Source organism: Coregonus clupeaformis, chromosome 23 (assembly GCF_020615455.1).
Source record: "Coregonus clupeaformis isolate EN_2021a chromosome 23, ASM2061545v1, whole genome shotgun sequence".
Lineage (NCBI taxonomy): Eukaryota > Metazoa > Chordata > Actinopteri > Salmoniformes > Salmonidae > Coregonus > Coregonus clupeaformis.
The window spans coordinates 18,142,771-18,162,366 of record NC_059214.1 but is presented as its reverse complement, the minus strand read 5'-3'; the positions used below and the strand labels follow the sequence as shown (position 1 = coordinate 18,162,366).

Genomic DNA, 19,596 nt, shown 5'->3' with positions numbered 1-19,596 from the left:
TGTTCCTGCCACGCACCAAGTATACGGTGCGCGTCGCCAGCCCGCCCGGCCTTTCCTGCCACTCGCACCAAGTCTACGGTGCGCGTCGCCAGCCCGGCCCGGCCTGTTCCTGCCACTCGCACCAAGTCTACGGTGCGCGTCGCCAGCCCGGCCCGGCCTGTTCCTGCCACTCGCACTAAGCCAGGGGTGCGAGACATCAGCCTGGTAAGGCCCGTCCCTCCTCCACGCACCAAGCCAGGGGTGCGAGTCGTCAGCCTGGTAAGGCCCGTTCCTCCTCCACGCACCAAGCCAGGGGTGCGAGTCGTCAGCCTGGTAAGGCCCGTTCCTCCTCCACGCACCAGGCCACGGGTGCGCGTCGTCAGTCCGGCACAACCCGTGCCTGGGTCACCGGTGCCTGGGAAGGTACCGGTCAACTGCTCCACTACGGAGCTGAAGCTAACCGCTCCTGCTACGTCCAGTTCAGCTCCAGCCAGCAGGGCCAGACTGGACCAGGGGCGCTATGGGGGGTTTATTGGAGGGTGGTGGTCAAGGCCGGAGCCAGAACCGCCACCGAGGAGGTATGCCCGCCCAGCCCTCCCCTGTTTTGCTTTAGTTGAGGCGCGGTCGCAGTCCGCGCCTTTAGGGGGGGGTACTGTCACACCCTGGCTCTGGGACTCTATTTGTTGAGCCAGGGTGTGTTTATTCTATGTGTTATATGTCTATGTTGGGGGTTCTAGTTTGTTTTATTCTATGTTTGCCTGAGTGACTCCCAATCAGAGGCAACGAGTGTCAGCTGTTGGCTGGTTGTCTCTGATTGGGAGCCATATTTAAACTGTCTGTTTTCCCTTTGTGTTTGGGGGTTCTTGTTCCGTGTTCGGTCATTGATACCGTGGACTTCACGAGTCGTTTCTTGTTTTGTTTATTGTTTCTATTATCACTAAAGATAATAAAGTTAACATGTTCGTTCATCACGCTGCGCATTGGTCTCTCCCTGACGATCGTGACACAGTCTATCATTACTTTAAGACATGAAGGTCAAGAACATTGAAAGTTTCTTCAAGTGCAGTCGCAAAAACCATCAAGCGCTATGATGAAACTGGCTCTCATGAGGACCGCCACAGGAATGGAAGAACCAGAGTTACCTCTGCTGCAGAGGATTAGTTCATTAGAGTTACCAGCCTCAGAAATTGCAGCCCAAATAAATGCTTCACAGAGTTCAAGTAACAGACACATTTCAACATCAACTGTTCAGAGGAGACTGCGTGAATCAGGCCTTCATGGTCAAAATGCTACAAAGAAACCACTACTAAAGGACACCAACATTAAGAAGAGATTTGCTTGGGCCAAGATACACGAGCAATGGACATTAGACCGGTGGAAATCTGTCCTTTGGTCTGATGAGTCCAAATTTGAGATTTTTGGCTCCAACCGCCGTGTCTTTGTGAGACGCAGAGTAGGTGAACGGATGATCTCCACATGTGTAGTTCCCACCGTGAAGCATTGAGAAGGAGGTGTGATGTTGTGGGGGTGCTTTGCTGGTGACACTGTCAGTGATTTATTTAGAATTCAAGGCACACTTAACCAGCATGGCTACCACAGCATTCTGCAGCGATACGCCATCCCATCTGGTTTGCACTTAGTGGGACTATCATTTGTTTTTCAACAGGACAATGACCCAACACACCTCCAGGCTGTGTAAGGGCTATTTGACCAAGAAGGAGAGTGATGAAGTGCTGCATCAGATGACCTGGCCTCCACAATGTGTTGGACCGCAGAGTGAAGGAAAAGCAGCCAACAAGTGCTCAGCATACAGTGAGGGAAAAAAGTATTTGATCCCCTGCTGATTTTGTAAGTTTGCCCGCTGACAAAGATATGATCAGTCTATAATTTTAATGGTAGGTTTATTTGAACAGTGAGAGACAGAATAACAACAACAAAATCCAGAAAAACCCATGTCAAAAATGTTAGAAATTGATTTGCATTTTAATGAGGGAAATAAGTATTTGACCCCTCTGCAAAACATGACTTAGTACTTGGTGGCAAAACCCTTGTTGGCAATCACAGAGATCAGACGTTTCTTGTAGTTGGCCACCAGGTTTGCACACATCTCAGGAGGGATTTTGTTCCACTCCTCTTTGCAGATCTTCTCCAAGTCATTAAGGTTTCGAGGCTGACGTTTGGCAACTCGAACCTTCAGCTCCCTCCACAGATTTTCTATGGGATTAAGTTCTGGAGACTGGCTAGGCCACTTCAGGACCTTAATGTGGGGATGGTGTTCTTGGGGTCATAGGCAGCATTCCTCCTACTCCAAACACGGCGAGTTGAGTTGATGCCAAAGAGCTCGATTTTGGTCTCATCTGACCATTAACATTTACATTTTAGTCATTTAGCAGACGCTCTTATCCAGAGCGCCTTACAGTTAGTGACCACAACACTTTCACCCAGTTCTCCTCTGAATCATTCAGATGTTCATTGGCAAACTTCAGACGGGACTGTATATGTGCTTTCTTGAGCAGGGGGACCTTGCGGGCACTGCAGGATTTCAGTCCTTCACGGCGTAGTGTGTTACCAATTGTTTTCTTGGTGACTATGGTCCCAGCTGCCTTGAGATCATTGACATTCTACATTTACATTTTAGTCATTTAGCAGACGCTCTTATCCAGAGCGACTTACAGTTAGTGAATACATATTTTTTTTTTATACTGGCCCCCCGTGGGAATCGAACCCACAACCCTGGCGTTGCAAACGCCATGCTCTATCAACTGAGCTACAGGCCTGCCGGCCATTCCCTCCCCTACCCTGGACGACGCTGGGCCAATTGTGCGCCGCCCAATGTTCCTATTGACAAGATCCTCCTGTGTAGTTCTGGGCTGATTCCTCACCGTTCTCATGATCATTGCAACTCCACGAGTTGAGATCTTGCATGGAGCCCCAGGCCGAGGGAGATTGACAGTTATTTTGTGTTTCTTCCATTTGCGAATAATCGCACCAACTGCTGTCACCTTCTCACCAAGCTCCTTGGCGATGGTCTTGTAGCCCATTCCAGCCTTGTGTAGGTCTACAATCTTGTCCCTGACATCCTTGGAGAGCTCTTTGGTCTTGGCCATGGTGGAGAGTTTGGAATCTGATTGATTGATTGCTTCTGTGGACAGGTGTCTTTTATACAGGTAACAAGCTGAGATTAGGAGCACTCCCTTTAAGAGTGTGCTCCTAATCTCAGCTCGTTACCTGTATAAAAGACACCTAGGAGCCAGAAATCTTTCTGATTGAGAGGGGGTCAAATACCTATTTCCCTCATTAAAATGCAAATCAATTTATAACATTTTTGACATGGGTTTTTCTGGATTTTGTTGTTGTTATTCTGTCTCTCACTGTTCAAATAAACCTACCATTAAAATTATAGACTGATAATTTCTTTGTCAGTGGGCAAAAGTACAAAATCAGCAGGGGATCAAATACTTTGTTCCCTCACTGTATGTGGGAACTCCTTCAACACTGTTGGAAAAGCATTCCAGGCAAAGCTGTCATCAAGGCAAAGGGTGGCTATAAAATATATTTTGATTTGTTTAACACTTTTTTGGTTACTACATGATTCCATATGGGTTATTTCATAGTTCTGATGTCTTCACTATTATTCTACAATGTAGAAAATTGTAAAAATAAAGAAAAACCCTTGAATGAGTAGGTGTGTCCAAACTTTTGACTGCTACTGTATATTCTCTGCATCACTTTTTATATTGTTGTATTGAAAATGTTCCTATTTTCCTCCAACAGGAGATATATTGGACTGCAGTGCAGAGCACTTTCTAAAGAACAGTTGATAAGTAATGTTCTGTAGGAATACATAAACATGAAATCACTGGGTTGTCTCCAGGCGAGAAGACTGCCTCTAGATCAGCTGCTTAAGATATTTTCACACAAATTGCTCTTTGGGTTTTCATTATCCAGCTCTAGTTGGTCTTGGGCGACATTAAACAAAGCCCTTCTCCCATTCAGACCGTCACGGCTGATGTAAACACCCGAAGAATGTGATGGATCCAACACGAGCAAATAATCTCTTTAAGTCTAATGTTCTTCAATTAGAGCAGTGGTGTCTGGTGGCACTTTAAAATCTCACTGTAAAAGCCTCATTGTAATCGCTGGAACCGAATGAATGGAATGGTATGAAAAACATCGAACACATGGTTTCCATGAGTTAGATGCCGCTCCATTTATTCCACTCCAGTCATTACTATGAGCCCTCGTCCCCTTACCAGCAACAACTGAATTAGAGTATGTTACATAATGGAATGAACCCTGAGGAGTCCGAGGACTTAAAAGGGGTGAGGTGCAGAGTGAAGCCTTTAAGATCTCCTTTCATTCTGTCCTAATGGGTGTTTTAATCAAAGTTAACAAACTGGTTTATTACAAACTATATAAAAACGTTCTGTTGGACCTTAGTTATTTGGTAGATAGTCTCTTTTACTTCTCATTGCTGTTAATAATCCGCCTGAGGCTGCTCCTAAAATTAAACAACACGCTGTAATTCTCAACGTTGTGCTGTCAGCGTTGTGCGGTTTCCAGTGAATTCAGCTGAAGTTTCTAGACTAAAAACAACAACTAGTGAAAAAGGCAGAAAGTAGATTCAAAATGTCAGAACTTTTGAGAACCGGAGCATGTTGCCAAGTGAAGTGGAGGTATTAGGGCTTCTGAGGAGTAGTGGTGGTAGGTTACAGTGTTGTTAAAGTGGGTGGTGTGCCGAGTAAAGAGGTCAGTAGTGTAATTCACAGTGTGTGTCTGGGAAAAGGCCAAGCTCACTCACCCGTCCAGTCTCACGTCCGGCAGACTCCTGTTGAGAGCAATCATGTCGCTGGCCATCAGATTGAACTGGTTAATCTTAAAGAGCTCCTTCATTTTCTCCTGCTCGTCCTTTGCAATAACCACTGCCTTCCCCATCTCCCCTGGGCCCTCGTGGGCTCGTGACATGACTGCTGCAAACCAATAGGGAGACATGTTGCATATTTTATACATCCGTGTTATATTTTATATTTCACTGTTATTTCAATGGAAGCGGGAGGTCACACATACAAATTCAGCTACTGAAATCTGCTAAATGTAGATAGAACTATTATAGCGTATCTATTATTAAAGGTATAGTACTGTGGAAGGCAAATAAACCTAAAATGAACCGTGAGCAAATTAACCATGTTATAGACTAGAGCCCTCAAACTCATCTCTGGTCCTCGAAGCCAGTTCCACTGCATTTTTTAATTGTTCCCCTCTAATCAGGGACTGATTTAGACCTGGGACACCAGGTGTGTGCAATTAATTATTAGGTAAGACAGAAAACCAGCAGACCTCGTAGGGTAAGAGTTGAATATCCCTGGACTAGAGTGTGTCTAACAGAGAAAGACTGGCCTCAGATCAGTGTAAAATGGAATATGCCGGGGGCCTCCTGAGTGGCGCAGTGGTCATCAGGCTGCGTTACTACAGATCCTGGTTCAATACCGGGCTGTGTCGCAGCCGGCCGCGACCGGGAGACCCATGAGGCGACGCAGAATTGGCCCAGCATCATCCGGGTTAGGGGACGGTTTGGCCGGCCGGGTTGTCCTTGTCCCATTGCGCTCTAGCGACTCCTGTGGTGGGCCGGGCGCATGCACGCTGACACGGTCGCCAGGTGTACGGTGTTTCCTCCAACACATTGGTGCGGCTGGCTTCCGGGTTAAGCATGCATTGTATCAAGAAGCAGTGCGGCTTGGCGGGGTTGTGTTTCGGAGGACGCATGGCTCTCGACCTTCACCTCTCCCGAGTCCGTACGGGAGTTGCAGCGATGGGACAAGACTATAACTACCAATTGGATATGACGAAATTAGGGAGAAAAAGGGGGTAAAATAATAAATAATATATATACACTGCTCAAAAAAATTAAGGGAACACTAAAATAACACATCCTAGATCTGAATGAATGAAATAATCTTATTAAATACTTTTTTCTTTACATAGTTGAATGTGCTGACAACAAAATCACACAAAAACTATCAATGGAAATCAAATTTATCAACCCATGGAGGTCTGTATTTGGAGTCACCCTCAAAATTAAAGTGGAAAACCACACTACAGGCTGATCCAACTTTGATGTAATGTCCTTAAAACAAGTCAAAATGAGGCTCAGTAGTGTGTGTGGCCTCCACGTGCCTGTATGACCTCCCTACAACGCCTGGGCATGCTCCTGATGAGGTGGCGGATGGTCTCCTGAGGGATCTCCTCCCAGACCTGGACTAAAGCATCCGCCAACTCCTGGACAGTCTGTGGTGCAACGTGGCGTTGGTGGATGGAGCGAGACATGATGTCCCAGATGTGCTCAATTGGATTCAGGTCTGGGGAACGGGCGGTCCATAGCATCAATGCCTTCCTCTTGCAGGAACTGCTGACACACTCCAGCCACATGAGGTCTAGCATTGTCTTGCATTAAGAGGAACCCAGGGCCAACCGCACCAGCATATGGTCTCACAAGGGGTCTGAGGATCTCATCTCGGTACCTAATGGCAGTCAGGCTACCTCTGGCGAGCACATGGAGGGCTGTGCGGCCCCCCAAAGAAATGCCACCCCACACCATGACTGACCCACCGCCAAACCGGTCATGCTGGAGGATGTTGCAGGCAGCAGAACGTTCTCCACGGCGTCTCCAGACTCTGTCACGTCTGTCACACGTGCTCAGTGTGAACCTGCTTTCATCTGTGAAGAGCACAGGGCGCCAGTGGCGAATTTGCCAATCTTGGTGTTCTCTGGCAAATGCCAAACGTCCTGCACGGTGTTGGGCTGTAAGCACAACCCCCACCTGTGGACGTCGGGCCCTCATACCACCCTCATGGAGTCTGTTTCTGACCGTTTGTGCAGATACATGCACATTTGTGGCCTGCTGGAGGTCATTTTGCAGGGCTCCTTGCACAAAGGCGGAGGTAGCAGTCCTGCTGCTGGGCTGTTGCCCTCCTACGGCCTCCTCCACGTCTCCTGATGTACTGGCCTGTCTCCTGGTAGCGCCTCCATGCTCTGGACACTACGCTGACAGACACAGCAAACCTTCTTGCCACAGCTCGCATTGATGTGCCATCCTGGATGAGCTGCACTACCTGAGCCACTTGTGTGGGTTGTAGACTCCGTCTCATGCTACCACTAGAGTGAAAGCACCGCCAGCATTCAAAAGTGACCAAAACATCAGCCAGGAAGCATAGGAACTGAGAAGTGGTCTGTGGTCACCACCTGCAAAACCAGTCCTTTATTGGGAGTGTCTTGCTAATTGCCTATAATTTCCACCTGTTGTCTATTCCATTTGCACAACAGCATGTGAAATGTATTGACAATCAGTGTTGCTTCCTAAGTGGACAGTCTGATTTCACAGAAGTGTGATTGACTTGGAGTTACATTGTGTTGTTTAAGTGTTCCCTTTATTTTTTTGAGCAGTGTATATATTTTTTTTTCATGGAATATGCCACATCATCAGGCTTTGTCTAACAGAGAAAGACTGGCCTCAGATCAGTGTAAAATGGAATATGCCACATCATCAGGCTTTGTCTAACAGAGAAAGACTGGCCTCAGATCAGTGTAAAATGGAATATGCCACATCATCAGGCTTTGAACGCTGAGGTCATTAAAATGTCCCTTCCAGCCAATGACATGCTGATCAGTCTGACACTGATGCAGCTTCACCAAGCATTCTGGATTCATTAACTACTATTCTTATCATCTGCCATACAGTCATGTCCTCCTTGTCAAGCATCATCTGGGCCTGTTGGAAAATCCTGGATTTGTCCAGAGATTTAGGGCGAGCCCTCCTCTCTCTCATTGATGAGAACCCTCATCACTGTCAAACGCTCCCTAAAACACTTTAGCGAGCAGGCCTTTCTAATTGACCTGGCCCGGGTATCCTGGATGGATATTGACCTCATTCCGTCAGTAGAGGATGCCTGGTTGTTCTTTAAAAGTGCTTTCCTCTCAATCTTAATTAAGCATGCCCCATTCAAAAAATTCAGAACTAAGAACAGATATAGCCCCTGGATCTCCTCAGCCTTGACTGCCCTTGACCAGCACAAAAACATCCTGTGGCGTACTGCATTAGCATCGAACAGCCCCCGCGATATGCAACTTTTCAGGGAAGTCAGGAACCAATATACACAATCAGTTAGGAAAGCAAAGGCTAGCTTTTTCAAACAGAAATATGCATCCTGTAGCACTAACTCCAAAACGTTTTGGGACACTGTAAAGTCCATGGAGAATAAGAGCACCTCCTCCCAACTGCCCACTGCACTAGGAAACACTATCACCACCGATAAATCTACAATAATCAAGAATTTCAACAAGCATTTTGCTACGGCTGGCCATGCTTTCCACCTGGCTACCACTACCCCGGCCACCAGCTCTGCACCCTCCGCTGCAACTTGCCCATAACCCCCCCTGCTTCTCCTTTACACAAATTCAGACAGCTGATGTTCTGAAAGAGCTGAAAAATCTGGACCCCTACAAATCAGCTGGGCTAGACAATCTGGACCCTTTCTTTCTAAAAGTAGATGCCAAAATTGTCGCAACCCCTATTACTTGCCTGTTCAACCTCTCTTTCGTAACATCTGAGATCCCCAGAGATTGGAAAGCTGCCGCAGTCATCCCCCTCTTCAAAGGGAGTGACACTCTAGATCCAAACTGTTACAGACCTATATCCATCCTGCCCTGCCTTTCTAAAGTTTTTGCAAGCCAAGTTAACAAACAGATCACCGATCATTGCGAATCCCACCGTACCTTCTCCGCTATGCAATCCGGTTACCGAGCTGGTCATGGGTGCACCTCAGCCACGCTCAAGGTCCTAAACGATATTATAACCGCGATCGATAAAAGACAGTACTGCGCAGCCGTCTTCATCGACCTGGCCAAGGCTTTCGACTCTGTCAACCACCGCATTCTTATTGGCAGACTAAATAGCCTTGGTTTCGCAAATGACTGCCTCGCCTGGTTCACCAACTACTTCTCAGATAGAGTTCAATGTGTAAAATCGGAGGGCCTGTTGTCTGTACCTCTGGCAGTCTCTATGGGGGTGCCACAGGGTTCAATTCTCGGGCCGACTCTATTCTCTGTGTATATCAATGATGTTGCTCTTGCTGGTGGTGACGCTCGGATCCACCTCTATGCGGACGACACCATTTTGTATACATCTGGCCCTTCATTGGACACTGTGTAAAACAAACCTCCAAATGAGCTTCAATGCCATACAGCACTCCTTCCGTAGCCTCCAACTGCTCTTAAACACTAGTAAAACTAAATGCATGCTCTTCAACCGAACGCCGCTTGCACCCGTCCCACCCAACTAGAATCACTACTCTCGGCGGGTCTGACCTAGAGTATGTGGACAACTACAAATACCTAGGTGTCTGGTTAGACTGTAAACTCTTCTTCCAGACTCACATTAAGCATCTCCAATCAAAAGTTAGATCTAGAATAGGCTTCCTATTTCGCAACAAAGCCTCCTTCACTCATGCTGCCAAACATGCCCTCGTAAAACTGACTATCCTACCGATCCTTGACTTCAGCGATGTCATTTACAAAAAAGCTTCCAACACTCTACTCAGCAAATTGGATGTAGTCTATCACAGTGCAATCCGTTTTGTTACCAAATCCCCATATACTACCCACCATTGTGACCTGTACGCTCTTGTTGGCTGGCCCTCACTACATATTCATCGCCAAACCCACTGGCTCCAGGTCATCTATAAATCACTGCTAGGCAAATCCCTGTCTTATCTTAGCTCACTGGTCACCATAGCAACACCCACCCGTAGTATGCGCTCCAGCAGGTATATCTCACTGGTCATCCCCAAAGCCAACACCTCCTTTGGCCGCCATTCCTTCCAGTTCTCTGCTGCCAATGACTGGAACAAACTGCAAAAATCTCTGAAGCTGGAGACTCTTATCTCCCTCACTAACTTTAGGCGTCAGTTGTCAGAGCAGCTTACCGATCACTGCACCTGTACACAGCCCATCTGTAATTAGCCCATCCAACTACCTCATCCCCATATTGTTATTTATTTTGCTAATTTGCACCCCAGTATCTCTATTTGCACATCATCTTTTCCACATCTATCATTCCAGTGTTAATACGAAATTGTAACTATTTTGCACTATGGCCTATTTATTGCCTTACCTCCATAATTTACTACATTCGCACACGCTGTATATATATTTTCTGTTGTATTTTTGACTTTATGTTTTGTTTACCCCATATGTAACTCTGTGATGTTGTTTTTATCGCACTGCTTTGCTTTATCTTGGCCAGGTCGCAGTTGTAAATGAGAACTTGTTCTCAACTGGCTTATCTGGTTAAATAAAGGTTAAATAAAAATAAAAACATTATAAAAAATGAATGAGGAAGGAGTGAGAGCATTAAAACAGCAGCCCTCTGTGCTGTTTAAAAATATCAGCTCATATTTCTGATCAATCAGCATTACTGAGGATCCATTAAAGCCTTGGGGACAAGCAGCCTCTGCTGCACACTGCTCCACAATGCTTCACAATTATCCAAAGGTAAATAATCTCCAGTGGATTTATGCTCCGCTCTCCAATAATCTCTTAAACCAGAGGCAGTGATATCCATGGGGGACAATTCACATTTGCTCCAGGCCCCAGGTTAAGAGTTGCTACCATGTTGTTTTCATTTTGGGTTGCTACCTTGCTGTGTTGTCGTGTATTGCTGCCATGTTATGTTGTTGTTTTAGGTCTCTCTTTATGTAGTGCTATGTTGTCTCTCTTGTTGTGATGTGAGTTTGGTCCTATATTTATATATACAGTACCAGTCAAAAGTTTGGACACACCTACTCATTCAAGGGTTTTTCTTTATTTTTACTATTTTCTACATTGTAGAATAATAATGAAGACATCAAAACTATGAAATAACCCATATCGAATCATGTAGTAACCAAAAAAGTGTTAAACAAATCAAAATATATTTTATATTTGAGATTCTTCAAATAGCCACCCTTTCCCTTGATGACAGCTTTGCACACTCCTGGCCTTCTCAAAACCAGCTTCACCTGGAATGCTTTTCCAACAGTCTTGAAGGAGTTCCCACATATTCTGAGCACTTGTTGGCAGCTTTTCCTTCACTCTGCGGTCTGACTCATCCCAAACCACCTCAATTGGGTTAAGGTCGGGGGATTGTGGAGGCCAGGTCATCTGATGCAGCACTCCATCACTCTCCTTCTTGGTAAAATAGTCCTTACACAGCCTGGAGGTGTGTTGAATCATTGTCCTGTTGAAAAACAAATGATAGTCCCACTAAGCCCAAACCAGATGGGATGGTGTATCGCTGCAGAATGCCGTGGTAGCCATGCTGGTTAAGTGTGCCTTGAATTCTAAATAAATCACAGACAGTGTCACCAGCAAAGCACCCCCATACCATAACACCTCCTCATCCATGCTTCACGGTGGGAACTACACATGCGGATATCATCCGTTCACCCACATTGCGTCTCACAAAGACACGGCGGTTGGAACCAAAAATCTCCAATTTGTACCCAGACCAAAGGACAGATTTCCACCAGTCTAATGTCCATTGCTCGTGTTTCTTGGCCAAAGCAGGTCTCTTCTTATTATTGGTGTCCTTTAGTAGTGGTTTCCTTGCAGCAATACGACCATGAAGGCCTGATTCACACAGTCCCCTCTGAACAGTTGATGTTGAGATGTGTCTGTGACTTGAACTCTGTGAAGCATTTATTTGGGCTGCAATTTCTGAAGCTGGTAACTCATCCTCTGCAGCAGAGGTAACTCTGGGTCTTCCATTCCTGTGGCGGTCCTCATGAGAGGCAATTTCATCATGGCGCTTGATGGTGTTTGCGACTGCACTTGAAGAAACTTTCAAAGTTCTTGAAATTGTCCGTATTGGCTGACCTTTATGTCTTAAACTAATGATGGACTGTCGTTTGTCTTTGCTTATTTGAGCTGTTCTTGCCATAATATGGACTTGGTCTTCTATCAAATAGGGCTATCTTCTGTATACCCCCCTACCTTGTCACAACACAACTGATTGGCTCAAACGCATTAAGAAGGAAAGAAATTCCACAAATTAACTTTTAAGAAGGCACACCTGTTAATTGAAATGCATTCCAGGTGACTACCTCATGAAGCTGGTTGAGAGAATGCCAAGAGTGTGCAAAGCTGTCATCAAAGCAAAGAGTGGCAATTTGAACAATCTCAAATATAAAATATATTTTGAAATTTTAACACTTTTTTGGTTAATACATGATTCCATATGTGTTATTTCATAGTTTACAATGTAAATAATAGTAAAAAATAAAGAAAAACACTTGAATGAGCACGTGTGTCCAAACTTTTGACTGGTAGTGTATATTTATTACTTTTTTAATCCCAGACCCCGTCCCCGCAGGAGGCCTTTTGCCTTTTGGTAGGCCGTCATTGTAAATAAGAATGTGTTCTTAACTGACTTTCCTAATTAAATAAAGGTTAAGTAAAAATAAAACAAGAAAGAGGATTCCCATGTTGCATTCCAAATGGAATGGGCCCATAGGGCTTTGGTCAAAAGTAGTACACTATAAAGGGAATAGGGTGCCATTTGGGACGCATCCCCATTCAACCCTTCTGGAGATTCAATGCTGGGCTAGTGGAGGTTTAGACTCTGATCTGATCGAGGTTCTTCTCGGTGGTGACACCCTCCATTAGGACATTGGCTTAAACCTGATGGGCTTGCGGAGAGAGCTGAGCTGGATTATTCAATGAACTGTCCATCTAACACATGCTCCCCACAGCCACTCAGATCATCCATTAATCTATTTGCACAGATACTACAATAGATATATGGTGCACAAAGAACTGAAGGCCAGCTATACTGTCTGAAACATACTATATTTGCAACCTCACTGATTGAAAATGGGTCTAAATGTATAAGGAGGTGAGAAAAATTTCAGCTTCAACTGAGGGACTTATGAGAAAGAACATTGTTCATATAGTCTCTCCCTCCTCTCTCTTTCTCATGAGACAGTAGATCAAATCAAATCAATCAAATGTTATTTGACACATGCTTCGTAGACAGCAGGTGTAGACTAACAGTGAAATGCTTACTTTTCCAACAAGACAAAACATTTAATAAAACATTTAAATAGTGACAAGGAATAAATACACAGTGAATAATGATTAAGAATAATGAGTAAAAATAACATGGTTATATACAGTGGCTTGCGAAAGTATTCATCCCCCTTGGCATTTTTCCTATTTTATTGCCTTACAACCTGGAATTAAAATGGATTTTTGGTGGGTTTGTATCATTTGATTTACACAACATGCCTACCACTTTGAACACGCAAAATATTTTTTCTTGTGAAACAAACAAGAAATAAGACAAAAAAACAGAAGACTTGAGCGTGCATAACTATTCACCCCCCCCAAAGTTAATACTTTGTAGAGCCACCTTTTGCAGCAATTACAGCTGCAAGTCTCTTGGGGTATGTCTCTATAAGCTTGGCACATCTAGCCACTGGGATTTTTGCCCGTTCTTCAAGGCAAAACTGCTCCAGCTCCTTCAAGTTGGATGGGTTCCGCTGGTGTACAGCAATCTTTAAGTCATACTAGGCCGTTCCAAGACATTTAAATGTTTCCCCTTAAACCACTCGAGTGTTGCTTTAGCAGTATGCTTAGGGTCATTGTCCTGCTGGAAGGTGAACCTCTGTCCCAGTCTCAAATCTCTGGAAGACTTTTAGCGCCATCCATCATTCCTTCAATTCTGACCAGTTTCCCAGTCCCTGCCGATGAAAAACATCCCCACAGCATGATGCTTCCACCACCATGCTTCACTGTGGGGATGGTGTTCTCTGGGTGATGAGAGGTGTTGGGTTTGCGCCAGACATAGCGTTTTCCTTGATGGCCAAAAAGCTCAATTTGAGTCTCATCTGACCAGAATACCTTCTTCCATATGTTTGGGGAGTCTCCCACATGCGTTTTGGCAAACACCAAACGTGTTTCCTTATTTTTTTCTTTAAGCAATGGTTTTTTTCTGGCCACTCTTTCGTAAAGCCCAGCTCTGTGGAGTGTACGGCTTAACGTGGCCCTATGGACAGATACTCCAATCTGCGCTGTGGAGCTTTGCAGCGCCATCAGGGTTATCTTTGGTCTCTTTGTTGCCTTTCTGATTAATGCCCTCCTTGCCTGGATCCGTGAGTTTTGGTGGGCGGCCCTCTCTTGGCAGGTTTGTTGTGGTGCCATATTCTTTCAATTTTTTAATAATGGATTTAATGGTGCTCCGTGGGATGTTCAAAGTTTCTGATATTTCTATATTGCAATGCAACAAAATAGGAAAAACACCAAGAGGGATGAATACTTTTGCAAGGCACAGTATAGAGAGTAGAAAATAGCATGGTTATATATAGAGAGTAGAAAATAACATGGTAAGATATAGAGAGTAGAAAATAACATGGTTATATATAGAGAATAGAAAATAACATGGTTATACAGTGGGGAAAAAATTATTTATTCAGCCACCAATTGTGCAAGTTCTCCCACTTAAAAAGATGAGAGAGGCCTGTAATTTTCATCATAGGTACACGTCAACTATGACAGACAAAATGAGAATTTTTTTCTCCAGAAAATCACATTGTAGGATTTTTTATGAATTTATTTGCAAATTATGGTGGAAAATAACTATTTGGTCAATAACAAAAGTTTCTCAATACTTTGTTATATACCCTTTGTTGGCAATGACACAGGTCAAACGTTTTCTGTAAGTCTTCACAAGGTTTTCACACACTGTTGCTAATATTTTGGCCCATTCCTCCATGCAGATCTCCTCTAGAGCAGTGATGTTTTGGGGCTGTCGCTGGGCAACACGGACTTTCAACACTTTCAACTTGAGATCTGGAGACTGGCTAGGCCACTCCAGGACCTTGAAATGCTTCTTACGAAGCCACTCCTTCGTTGCCCGGGCGGTGTGTTTGGGATCATTGTCATGCTGAAAGACCCAGCCACGTTTCATCTTCAATGCCCTTGCTGATGGAAGGAGGTTTTCACTCAAAATCTCACGATACATGGCCCCATTCATTCTTTCCTTTATACGGATCAGTCGTCCTGGTCCCTTTGCAGAAAAACAGCCCCAAAGCATGATGTTTCCACCCCCATGCTTCACAGTAGGTATGGTGTTCTTTGGATGCAACTCAGCATTCTTTGTCCTCCAAACACGACGAGTTGAGTTTTTACCAAAAAGTTCTATTTTGGTTTCATCTGACCATATGACATTCTCCCCAATCCTCTTCTGGATCATCCAAATGCATTCTAGCAAACTTCAGACGGGCCTGGACATGTACTGGCTTAAGCAGGGGGACACGTCTGGCACTGCAGGATTTGAGTCCCTGGCGGCGTAGTGTGTTACTGATGGTAGGCTTTGTTACTTTGGTCCCAGCTCTCTGCAGGTCATTCACTAGGTCCCCCGTGTGGTTCTGGGATTTTTGCTCACCGTTCTTGTGATCATTTTGACCCCATGGGGTGAGATCTTGCATGGAGCCCCAGATCGAAGGAGATTATCAGTGGTCTTGTATGTCTTCCATTTCCTAATAATTGCTCCCACAGTTGATTTCTTCAAACCAAGCTGCTTACCTATTGCAGATTCAGTCTTCCCAGCCTGGTGCAGGTCTACAATTTTGTTTCTGGTGTCCTTTGACAGCTCTTTGGTCTTGGCCATATTGGAGTTTGGAGTGTGACTGTTTGAGGTTGTGGACAGGTGTCTTTTATACTGATTACAAGTTCAAACAGGTGCCATTAATACAGGTAACGAGTGGAGGACAGAGGAGCCTCTTAAAGAAGAAGTTACATGTCTGTGAGAGCCAGAAATCTTGCTTGTTTGTAGGTGACCAAATACTTATTTTCCACCATAATTTGCAAATAAATTCATTAAAAATCCTACAATGTGATTTTCTGGAGAAAGAAAATCTCAATTTTTCTGTCATAGTTGACGTGTACCTATGATGAAAATTACAGGCTTCTCTCATCTTTTTAAGTGGGAGAACTTGCACAATTGGTGGCTGACTAAATACTTTCCCCCCCCCACTGTATAGAGAGAGTAGAAAATAACATGGTTATATATAGAGTAGAAAATAACATGGTTATATATAGAGTAGAAAATAACATGGTTATATATAGAGAGTAGAAAATAACATGGTTATATATAGAGAGTAGAAAATAACATGGTTATATATAGAGAGTAGAAAATAACATGGTTATATATAGAGAGTAGAACATAACATGGTTATATATAGAGAGTAGAAAATAACATGGTTATATATAGAGAGTAGAAAATAACATGGTTATATATAGGGAGCAGTAAATAACATGGTTATATATAGAGTAGAAAATAACATGGTTATATATAGAGAGTAGAAAATAACATGGTTATATATAGGGAGTAGTAAATAACATGGTTATATATAGGGAGTAGAAAATAACGTGGTTATATATAGAGAGTAGAAAATAACATGGTTATATATAGGGAGTAGAAAATAACATGGCTATATATAGAGAGTAGAAAATAACATGGTTATATATAGGGAGTAGAAAATAACAGGGAGAACCAGTACCGAGTTGATGTGCAGGGGTACGAGGTAATTGTACTGTACATATAGGTAGGGATAAAGTGACAACAGAATAGATAATAGACAGAAGCAGCAGCATATGTGGTGTGTGTGTGTGTGTGTGTGTGTGTGTGTGTGTGTGTGTGTGTGTGTGTGTGTGTGTGTGTGTGTGTGTGTGTGTGTGTGTGTGTGTGTGTGTGTGTGTGTGTGTGTGTGTGTGTGTTGGGGTGTCAGTGTAAGTATATGTGAGACTGTGGGTAAAGTCCAGTGCAACAGAGTTGCAGGTAGCCATTTGATTAGCTATTTAGCAGTCTTGTTTATAAGTCTTATGGCTTGGGGGTAGAAGCTGTTCAGGGTCCTATTGGTTCCAGACTTGGTGCATTGGCACCACTTGCCGTGTGGTGGCAGAGAGACCAGTCTGTGGCTTGGGTGGCTGGAGTCTTTGAGCCTTTTTTGGGCCTTCCTCTGACACCGCCTGGTATAGAGGTCCTGGATGTACTGGGCCGTCCGCACCACCCTCTGTAGCGCCTTGTGGTCGGATGCCAAGCAGTTGCCATACCAAGTGGTGATGCAGCCAGTCAAGATGCTCTCTATGGTGCAGCAGTATAACTTTTTGAGGATCTGAGGGCCCATGCCAAATCTTTTTAACCTCCCGAGGGGGAAGAGGCATTGTCGTGCCCTTTTCACGACAGTGTTGTTCAGAGAGAGAGAGAGAGAGAGAGAGAGAGATAATGCCTCCAACTGATCCAGGTGACCATTCACCCACCAATGTTGTGATTTCTATATGAAAACATGTACAGTATCCTCACAAGTTCAATTGAACTGCTCAATAGTATCCTCAGGCTTATAAATAATAAATAACGAGACTGTGGTATTTGCCCTTTCTCTGGCTCTTCAGCCCAACAAATCCATCCTAATGCCCATAGGTCTTCTGCCCTAGTCCTTGTCCAGTGACTTTGTCAGCAATTACTGCTATATGGTCTTCATACTCATATACAATGGGTCTGTAGAGATGTTCAATAGTGTTGAGCAAAAACAAGAGTGCTCTATTCTTTTAACCTGTTTCCTGTAAAACATATCTTTACAGTTTCGGGGGGAGGGGGGGGGACAAAAATAATGGAGATTAATCGATTAGCCTACCTAAACTTTTGATGAGTTATTAAATATGTATTTTAAATGGACAAATAAGTATGAATACAGTATTGCAATCCACAAGTGACAGAGCTTATTGCAACAGTGGCTATGTAAGTGCTTCATTTTATAGCTAGAGGACTCCTGATATATTTGTCTTTATCTGTTGTTGTCTAGTACTGTCTTTTTGCTAGCTAGGGCCATCTACTTTAAGTGCTGCCTGTCTTCCCAGTAGCCTACTTGGTGTGTGAACTGCTGACTGCTCATAAATTGCAGAAGATTGTTGACACATCAACCAGGGTTGAGGTTGGGCAATTTGTGACTTGTTTTGGTAATCAGTGGCTGTAATGGAGGGGGAGTGGTTTCTCCTCTCCTAGGCAAACAGCAATTGGTACAGGGAGGTGTGCTCTTCACCTCTGCTAGGCAATTAGCAATTAGTGTTTGTACTTCAGTCTCCCCTGGTTTCTAAGTGGTTGCTGTGTCAGTGGTGGTCTCGTCACCGAAACAAAGACCGCTCTGTCAAGTTGTTGGAGGAAGGAAAGACAGGAAGGCTCCACGCTTGAGTATCTTACCTAGTTATTTTCTGATGATCTCATTTTGCTTTTTTGTAGTTTTGGTAACTACAGTATGTGTTTTCTATATCTGTACACTCCTCTCACAGAAGGCTTTACAGACACTCCCCACACCTTGGCTACAAACCTTCTAATTTAGTGTAGCCTGCGCGCACAACCTCTGTGGAATTCCGGGTCTCTGGCAGCATTTGGAACTGCCGATCTGCGGTCAAGAACGCAGAGTTCATCTCAGCCTATGCTGCCATTCAGTCCCTTGATTTTTTTTGGCCATGGCGGAGACATGGATAACCTCAGAGAACACTGCTACTCCATCTGCTCTCCATCTGACTACGTTTTCTCTCATAGTCTAAGAGCATCTGGTCGTCGCGGTGGTGGCACAGGGCTACTAATTTCTCATAACAGGAGATTTTCTCTTTACTCCCTCTCTCCTGTCCATCTCCTCATTTGAATTCCATGCTGTCACTGTCACTTGTACACTCAAGCTTAACATTGATCTACAACTATCGCCCACCAGGTGCCCTGGGAGAGTTCCTCAATGAGCTTGACACATTGATAAGTTCTAGGCCCTCTCTATACACCAAGTCACTCGGCTACATCATATCCTCACATGGTCTCTCCTATCATTGCTATGCGGATGACACTCAACTACTTTTCTCCTTCCTTCCTTCTGACACCAAAGTGGTGACACGCATCTCTGCGTGCCTGGCAGATATCTCAGCTTGGATGTCGGCCCACCACCTCAAGCTCAACCTCAACCAGACTGAGCTTCTCTTTCTCCCGGGTAAGGCCTGCCCGCTCAAAGACCTCTATCACGTTGACAACTCCACAATGTCGCCCTCCCAGAGTGCAAAGAAACTTGGTGTGACCCAGGTCAACACCCGGTCCTTCTCTGCAAACATCAAAGCAGTGGCTTGCTCCTGCAGGTTCAGGCTCTACAACATCTGTAGAGTATGACCCTACCTCAAACAGGAAGCAGCGCAGGTCCTAATCCAGGCACTGGTCATCTCCCATCTGGATTACTGCAACTCGCTGTTGGCTGGGCTCCCTGCTTGTACCATCAAATCCCAGCAACTTATTCAGAACACTGCATCCCACCTGGTCTTCAACCTTCCCAAGTTCTCCCATGTCACCCCGCTCTTCCGCACACTCCACTGGCTTCCAGTTGATGCTTGTATCCACTACAAGACCATGGTGCTTGCCTACAGTGCAGCAAGAGGAACTGCCCCTCCCTACCTTCAGGCTATGCTCAAATCCTACACCCCAACCCAAGCACTCCATTCTGCCACCTCTGGTCTCTTGGTCCTCCCACCCCTACGGGAAGGAAACTC

The 19,596-nt window shown here is 44.7% G+C and overlaps 1 protein-coding gene across 2 annotated transcripts in view; it reads right to left on the bottom strand.

The window, feature by feature from the left end:
• The window catches only part of LOC121536682 (polypeptide N-acetylgalactosaminyltransferase 13), a 69,553-nt gene that overhangs the window by 36,606 nt on the left and 13,351 nt on the right, over positions 1-19,596 (bottom strand). For both annotated transcript variants that reach the window (XM_041844117.1, XM_041844116.1), the window contains exon 3: positions 4,781-4,949. In XM_041844117.1, coding sequence (XP_041700051.1) covers positions 4,781-4,949 — 169 coding nt within the window. The remainder of the gene's footprint in view (positions 1-4,780; positions 4,950-19,596) is intronic.